General features: G+C 50.1%; 1 protein-coding gene across 1 annotated transcript; it reads right to left on the reverse strand.

Annotated features, from left to right (window-relative positions):
- Nucleotides 1–6,894: 6,894 nt before the first annotated feature.
- Nucleotides 6,895–8,095, reverse strand: LOC147990755 (3'-5' exonuclease-like). Its single transcript, XM_087538377.1, has 2 exons — nucleotides 7,812–8,095; nucleotides 6,895–7,324 (listed from the first exon to the last, which is right to left on the reverse strand). The coding sequence occupies exons 1-2, from the start codon at nucleotides 8,093–8,095 to the stop codon at nucleotides 6,895–6,897; spliced, it is 714 nt and encodes a 237-aa protein (XP_087394503.1).
- Between the last annotated feature and the right edge of the window lie 754 nt (nucleotides 8,096–8,849).

Genomic DNA, 8,849 nt, shown 5'->3' on the forward strand with positions numbered 1-8,849 from the left:
CCTCTGGTCTTCTTGCTTCAGCCGCCCAAAGCAGCGCTGGTCGTGCCGCCTGCTCCTGCCGCCCGTGGCCGGCTGTGATGACGCGGAGGCCTCACCGCCCTACAACTCCCACCGCTGGCCAGGCCATCCCTCTATGCACCCACACCCCCTATTATTCTGTGGCGACGACAGCCTCACACCGCAGCCGAACGAATGAACCCTCATACTCCTCTATGCATGGGCATCCACTGCCGCGTCTTCCCCGGCTCCACGTCGTCCCCTTCCTAGGCCTCGCCGTTGTCCACTGCCCTGGTGCTCTCGGTGCGGCGTGGTCAACGTGGTCAAGGAATGGCTTCCATCGGATGTGGACTGTATGTGGAGAGGCTGACAGCCGGGTCCATGGTCGTAGCAAGGAAGTGCCTCCTTATTATGTGCAAAAATAATTATTCCTCCACCTGACAGCGGGGACCCACCAGACGGGCCACCGTATTTTGCAAAAAAAACGTTTCCCCCTGACTGCTGGGACCCACCAGCTACATCTTCGCATGCAAGGAAGTGCGTCTGAAAAAAACGATTCGCCCCCCTGACTGCTGGGACCCACCAGCTACATCTTCGCACGCAAGGAAGTGCGTCCGTAAAAAATGATTCGCCCCCCTGACTGCTCGGACCCACCAGCTACATCTTCTCACGCAATGAAGTGCCTCCGGGCAAAAAAAATGATTCCCCCTGACTGCTAGGACCCAGCAGCTACATCTTCGCACGCAAGGAAGTGCGACCGGGCAAAAAAAACAAAATGATTCGCCCCCCTGACTGCTGGGACCCACCAGCTACATCTTCGCAGGAAAGGAAGTGCCTGACAGTCGGGACCCACCTGGTCGAAGCATACGTAGCGTTGTCATTCTGGTCATGAACGTGTACGTACATATATACTGGTCGATGTAGAGGCGCGCACGTGTTGTAGTAGAGGCACGCACGTAGCATGTACACGTACGTACAACGACCAGGGTGCAAGAAAGAAAATACGGCCACGTACATACATACGGGCAGGGTCTCGAACGCCTACTCGCGCATACGTACGACCAGGGCTCGTGTACATGGCTGGGCCGGAACGGAGAAACAACATCGTCGTCGTGTTCATGGGGAGGCAACAGAATGCGTTGTGTTCATGGGGAGGCAACGGAATGCATCGTGTTCATGGGGAGGCAACGGAACGCGTCGTGTTCATCGGGAGGCAACGAAACGCGTGGGAGCCAACCGGCTGGGTCGGAACAGAATGTGTGGTCGTGTTCATCGGGAGGGCTTGGATGGAACAGGCGATGGAAACAAGGCCTGGCGTACCGCAAAACGGAGGAAACGGCCTTGTGTTCGACCGGCCACGTTCGAAACGGGATCCTGTTCATCAGGAGGGGTCTGGCGTACCGCAAAACGGAGGAAACAGACCTCCTACGGTCGAAACAGGGGTCCTGTTGATCGGGAGGGGTGTGGCGTACCACAAAACGGAGGAAACGGACCTCCTACGGTCGAAACGGGGGTCTTGTTGATGGGGAGGGGTGTGGCGTACTGCAAAACGGACGAAACGGACCTCCTACGGTCGAAACGGGGGTCCTGTTCATCGGGAGGGGTGTGGCGTACCGCAAAACGGGACTCCACGGGATACTGTTCATCTCCACCGTCGACCTCCTCCAGCCTCCACGGGCTACCGTCAACCTCCTCCAACATCCACGGGCTCTTGTTCATCCAGTCTCCACCGCGCGCTACTCCATCGGCTACTGTTCAACCACCCCTCCACGGTCACCCCTCCATCGTCTACTGTTCATCCGGCCCTCCAAACCACGGGGTCCTATTCAACCACCCCTCCACGGGCACCCCTCCACCGTCTATTGTTCATCCAGCCCTCCACCACACCACGGGGTCCCGTTCATCCAGAGGCAACGCCACCGCTCACTGTTCATCCAACCCCCCCCCCCCCTGCAACGCTCACTATTCATCCCAGAGGCAGCATCGATCGGCTTCAGTTAGCAGCAGTAGCGAAGGAATCGCTCGATCGGGTTCAGTTAACATCCATCGATCGATCGCTCGGGTTCAGTAACGCGTAGCCTGCAGTGCAATCGCTCGGGTTCAGTTAGAGTCCAACGCCTCGCTCGGGTTTAGTTAGAGCCAACGCCTCGCACACACACACGTACGTGTACGAGAGAAACGCGCATCGCTCGGCCCCCGACCTCCCACCGTAACTGGGAACTCCCCGAAATCCCCCCCACGCTTCTACCATGTTTTTTTCCATCATGGACGGTCCAAAGAATGTCATGCAGCCGCGTCTCCGGCTCGCCCAGGACGAAAAGCCCATTTTCTGTCATGACTTTTTGTCATAGAAGTAGGAGCCCGCCACATCTATGATGATACCGGGTTTTGTCATAATTATCGTCATAGAAGTGTCATATGTATGACAGAAAAAAAATTGTTCGGCCCAAAATATCACGGATGTGTCTTTTTTGTAGTGATGGTCATTATTCCTTATACACGATGAACTAGCATCGCTAGGCGTTTGATATCCATGACACTAGGAAGTACACTGGCCATCCTGATGTCATGACAAAGTGGCGCAGGACTGACTACCACGCAGATTGCACTGAAGTCGTATGCCATTTTTTCTTGCTAAGTGCAAAGCTTTTTTGTGTTTCTGCTACTGCATTTTTTTATAAACTGCACATGCAATGTTAGCACACATAGAACCACACTTATTTATGAAGTGCACTGCAACATATGCGTGACAGAACTGCATTTTCTCACACACACCCCTAATATGTGTAAAAAAGTACATAAAAGGAAATGACCTCACGTGCATTTAAAAGAGGGACTGTCTAGACGTTGAGAACAACTTTGTATTTTTTGGTTCGTCTGAATAGTAATTTGATCTGTGATGTGTGTTATTTTTACTTTGTGCTTCCTTTTTTTGCCAGATGAGGAGGACGACTCAGCTGCTGAAGGCGATTTATGGTGAAAAAATGTATAAATCTAAGAACCACCTTGACTAGGTTAAATTGACAGAGAAGCCCTCTTACCCGGTCGTGTAAGTGCAGGGAGCAAACGAGTGCGGAATCTATGTTCTGGGGGTGACGCAATTGTATGACGGCCAACGTCTAGTTGAGAAAATCATCAAATCCGACATAACACCTTCTCTGTTTTCTTCTTTTTCTTGTTACTTTATTATTATCATTTTTACTTTTTCACTTTTTGTTCTTCATGACAACCTTTTTTTAATCACTAGTTTGCATTTTTAAATTTTTCTTTTTTCAGCCTGCTGCTGAAGATTGGAAGGCGGAGTACATGTTCCAACTGTTGTTCAATCCTTTGAACATGTTGTATTATGAAGACATGCCGCTTGAGCTATGATATCTGATTGCAGACCTCGGGCTTACTTCCCTGTCGCAATCGCAGACGCAGTCGCAGATGCAGTAACTCGCAGATGCAGTAATAGTCATTTGGCATTTGTTTCTACTAGGCAAAAGCCTGTGTATGGACAAGAACTAGGGTTCATGTTTTGTACTGTGTGTTGTCTAAGCCAGATAATGTATGAAAATACTTTTTTCTATTTGTTGTGTTTTCGTCTGCTTTTTGCAGCAGCGTATATGGACGAATTTGTATGTGTATGTGTATTTTATATAAATAACTCATACAGTATATATATGTGTATATTTTTATTTTGTTGACGACCACGTTCTGCGTGAACTGGCATTTGTCACGCTTATATGTATCATACGTGTCCCATAAAGTGCATTGTATGTGATGCCGAACTTTTTCGTCCAACAAAAAGCACTGCATTTGTCTACAATTTTGTGCTGCACTTGCCACAGACCCTGTATTCATGTGTGTATCCGAAACTGCATTGCTTTATGATACTGCACTGCTTTGCCTAACCAAATGCACTGCTTTGCCTAAAGCTGCGTCCTGCAGTCGGTTTTTTATTGTTTGTACTGGTAAGGTGGGGGGTTGGGGGCCCCCTTTCTTAGTTGTCTATAGATTTGTATTGCTCCTGTATTCCCCGTACTTAGCGCATTGCGTGCGTTAGCGCAAGGCCGAGTAGAGGGGAGGGGGTCGTGACCCCCCTCCCCACCCCCCCGCGAGGCCGAGCCTGGAACGAGCCGGAGCAGGTGGCGACGCGGCGTGCCGCGGCACCACATGCGTAGGCGAGTCCGTCACACCCCATCTCCTCCCTATCTATCTTAGGTGTGTGGCTCTGGGGTTGTGTGCGTCCTATTGTTGGAAAAACAGAAATGTCCGCACTACGCCTGTCAACCAAGCGCATTGCGTACGTTAGCGCGAGGCCCCCTCCCCACCCCCCTGCGAGGCCGATCCTGGAACGAGCCAGAGCAGGGGGCGACGCGGAGTACCGCGGCGCCGCATGCGTAGGCGAGTCCGTCACACCCCGTCGCCTCCCTGTCTATCTTAGGGGTGTGGCTCTGGGGTTACGTGCGTCCTATTGTTAGAAAAACAGAAATGTCGGCACTGCGCTTGTCAACCAAGCGCATTCCGTGCGTTAGCGCGAGGCCGACCAGGGGGTGGCAGGGGGGTCGTGACCCCCCTCCCCACCCCCTGCGAGGCCGAGCCTAGAACGAGCCGGAGCAGGCGAGGACGCGGCGTGCTGCGGTGCCGCATGCGTAGGCGAGTCCGTCACAGCCCGTCGCCTCCCTGTCTATCTTAGGGGTGTGGCTCTAGGGTTGCGTGCGTCCTATTGTTGGAAAAATAGAAATGTCCGCACTGCACCTGTCAACCAAGCGCACTACGTGCGTTAGCGCGAGGCCGAGCAGGGGGTGGGACGGGGGGTCATGACCCCCCTCCCCACCCCCCTGCGAGGCCGATCCTGGAACGAGCCGGAGCAGACAGCGACACGGCATGCCGCGGTGCCGCATGCATAGGCGAGTGCGTCACACCCCGTCGCCTCCATGTCTATCTTAGGGGTGTGGCTCTGGGGTTGCGTGCCTCCTATTGTTGGAAAAACAGAAATGTCTGCACTGCGCCTGTCAACCAAGCGCACTTCATGCGTTAGCGCGAGTTCAAGCAGGGGGTGTGAGGGGGGTCGTGACCCCCTCCCCACCCCCCTGCGAGGCCAAGCCTGGAAGGAGCCAGAGCAGGCGGTGACGCGACGTGCCGCGGCGCCGCATGCGTAGGCGAGTCCGTCACACCCCGTCGCCTCCCTGTCTATCTTAGGGGTGTGGCTCTGGGGTTGCGTTCGTCCTATTGTTGGAAAAACAGAAATGTCCGCACTGCGCCTGTCAACCAAGCGCACTGCGTGCGTTAGCGCGAGGCCGAGCAGGGGGTGGGGAGGAGGGTCGCGCGAGGTCATGCCTGGAACGAGCCGGAGCAGGTGGCGACGCGGCGTGCTGCGGCGCCGCATGCGTAGGCGAGTCCGTCACACCCCGTCGCCTCCCTGTCTATCTTAGGGGTGTGGTTCTGGGGTTGCGTGCGCCCTATTGTTGGAAAAACAGAAATGTCCGCACTGCGCCTATCAACGAAGTGCACTACGTGCGTTAGCGCGAGGCCGAGCAGGGGGGTAAGGAGTGGGGGTCGGGACCCCCCTCCCCACCCCCTACGAGGCCGAGCCTGGAACGAGCCGGAGCAGGCGGCGACGCGGTGTGCCGCATCGCCGCATGCATAGGCGAGTCCGTCACACCCCGTCGCCTTCCTGTCTATCTTAGGGGTGTGGCTCTAGGGTTGTGTGCGTCCTATTGTTGGGAAAACAGAAATGTCCGCACTACGCATGTCAACCAAGCGCACTACGTGCGTTAGCGCGAGGCCGAGCAGGGGTATGGGGAGGGGGGTCGTGACCCCCCTCCCCACCCCCTGCGAGGCCGAGCCTGGAACGAGCCAGAGCAGGCGGCGACGCGGCCTGCCGTGGCACTGCATGCGTAGGCGAGTCCGTCACACCCCGTGTGCCTGTCAACCAAGCCAGGGTGTGACGTGGGATTGTGCCGTTGTAGCGAAGTGAAAAGATTCTCCAAGTGGAGGAGGCGGTTTGACTCGGGCTAACCGTGGTAGTATTCTTGATTGGCTGGAAAAAATAATCGTCTAAGCGAACTGCAATGCTTTATTGACAGCACATCTTCCGTCCCATACCGAACTGCACAGCGGACTGCATTTTTTTAGGTGAGGGGGTACTAGAGTTACTTGCTAGTTGTGCGTCGTTGGGCTTTATTTTTTTGGGCTGTGAGAATTTGTTGGGTCCGTTGGGGTGTAAGACGCATTGGGCCCAAGTCGGCCTGTGAGCACGGCTGGTTCCCGGTGCGCTGTGTGTGTGCTCTAATATTTAGTCCCACCTCACCCGCGGAGACCGCACAGCTCCTCTCGTTCTACATTTATGCATGTACTGCACTTCATGTATACACTTTGTGAACTGCGTTATATTTGTTCCGTGATCTATATTCACGTTTGTTTAGAATGGTTTGCGGATTATATTTTTTAGAAATATTAATATTAATGTTTCTTTTTCTATAACTACTATTAGTGGACTGCATGTGGACACATGTGTACTGCTTATTTTTGCCATTGTGAACTACATTAATCTTTCTTTTTTACGTATGAGTTGTAGTTAGGTTTCTTAATTTTTTTTGTTTAACATTGTTTTTGAATGTTTTGTATGTGAATAGTATGTTTTGGTATCACACATTAAATTTTTCAAAGTTGTCTGGATACTTGTTCTAACACAAACTAATTTCTGTGAAAGCTATTGATCACAAGCAAACTGACGATACATAAGCAAACAACAGAAAGACAATTTGATGATAATTCTAAAACGACATTGTTTTTACAAAAGAAATGTTTGATATGAAGCAATGGACATAATCAAAAGCTTGCATACATGAAACAAAGAACAACACAACGACTAAAGTAAAGTGAAACTAAACATAGCTCTGATTATTTCTAGTTGCTGTATTGGATTACATCCTTGTTCTTCTTCTTCTTTGCTTCCTTGTCCCTTTTTGCCCTGTCCAGTCCCATTATGACATCATAAATGATTCTCCATGACTCATATGTTGCGAATGCATCTATTGCTGCATACTTGATAAGCTTTTCTGGCAGCGGGCAAAATCCCCACAGAGTATGGTCCTCCTTGAGGTTAATTTTTTTCTTCATGTCATGGTAGTGAACGTCTATCATCCTGCCGGCAACATCAGCCAAAGAGTCAAACTTCTTTTTATTGTATGGGTCTCTCCATTCCACCTGAATATCAATGTAGTTGTCGGAGTTGATCTCCAAACCAGATAGCTTCAGCTTGCTTTTGTCTCCTTCAATGGCAAATCCGACGAAGGTGTACTCACCATTCATGAGGAATTTGTCTAGTTCCATTGGCCTGCAAGATGTTTGTATAGAGTTAACATAGTTTATTTTCTTAGAACTGCCAATGTTTTTTTGTTTTTTCTGAAACGAAACTGCAATATGAATATCTGAATCTGTTGCAGTGAGTAGTTGCTAATACTTTGTTTAGCATAACTAGTAAATCTGATAATATATTGCATAAACAATGCATGTTTTGTGCATGCTTGTATTCTTGAACTGAATTTCATACATGTTTTGTATAGTAATGTTGCAGTTTTCTATTGTTCAGTCAAATAATTTGTATTTGGTAAAACAAAATAAAACTGCGTGTATTGCTAGATCATATAATTCATGAATTGAACACATGAGTGACATACATGCAGCCAGATGAAAACTGTCAACGAATTCATATGCCACGCTTTTTTAAAATGAGAACCAAAGTTTAAATATTGGCAATTGCAGTGAAGAAAATTTAAAATAAATATTGACAAGAAATAGTACAGATTCATAGTTATTTTGACCTGTCTTTAGCTGCAGAGATGTGGTAGACAAGGCATTCTTTTTCTACGTATAGCTGGATCACTGCTGCCCGATGTGGCTTCACGTAGTACGTGTACTCGACATCAACGCCGACTAGTTTGACGGGCATTCCGCCGAGCTTCCTCCTGAGCGTGGACAGCATCTTGTCCATGTCTTCACCCTTGCTTGTGCAAACGACGTGGAGCTTGTGGTTCCCGTGGAGGTCGACGTCGTGGAGCTCCCTGGTGTACCTGCGGCGCTGCTTGTGCAGAGGTGCATCCGCCATGACTCCTCTGCTCTCTCCTGTTTGTTCTAGAGAGAGAGGTTAGTGAAAGGAAGTGTGGAGAAGAAGATGCAATGGGGTTTTGGGGGGGGGCGAAGCAGTTGTGTTTTCTCCCCTGCTCTCTGTGACAGGACGTGGGAGAGGTAGAGCGGGGTGGTAGCGTGGTGGGGATGTGTTTTTAGTTACGTGGCAACTGCAGAGAGGTTCTGCTAGCAGGCTGTGTTAGTGCGTTGGAAATCCGAAACGTCGTCGCCTCTTTTTTCGTGACTAGTTCAGGTATGCATGCAACTATCAAAAAATGTGATGATTGTGTTTTCGGTGAATTTTCCTAGTAAGTGCACTTCTTCGCTATCAAAACAGGAGTGCATATGTCCACATAGTGTACTGCATGGAAGTGAAATTTATTGTTCGTACACTAAATTATATCGGATCAGGATTCACACATATGTAGGCACATTTATTTTTTTGATGGAGTTCTTTTTCTTTTTTTCTCGTTTTTTTATTTTTGATGGTAATGCAGTTTTTCTATAGATGGAGGGTAGTGTGGGTAGGGGTGTCGGACTGCTTTGCTTAACTAATAGGGCTGCATTCTTCATTTTAGCCATACTGCATTGCAGTAGAAAGAGAACTGCATTTCAGAAAAAAGAATACTTTGTGCTTCCACGTGGCGAACTACATTGTTGTACGTCACGGACTGCATTTGTACGTTGACTTCGGGCTTCCTGCGTTTTATTTATTAAGAGCGAACTGTAGTTTC

The sequence above is a fragment of the Triticum urartu genome, chromosome 1A (assembly GCF_056163025.1).
Source record: "Triticum urartu cultivar PI428250 chromosome 1A, HENAU_Tu73, whole genome shotgun sequence".
Lineage (NCBI taxonomy): Eukaryota > Viridiplantae > Streptophyta > Magnoliopsida > Poales > Poaceae > Triticum > Triticum urartu.

What these genes read in the sequence shown, in the direction of transcription:
- LOC147990755 (XM_087538377.1), bottom strand. Translation starts at nt 8,095, where the DNA reads ATGGCGGATGCACCTCTGCACAAGCAGCGCCGCAGGTACACCAGGGAG. An exon ending in ATCTCTGCAGCTAAAGACAG is followed by an intron (nt 7,325 to 7,811) that starts GTCAAAATAACT and finishes AACATCTTGCAG; the next exon opens with GCCAATGGAACTAGACAAAT.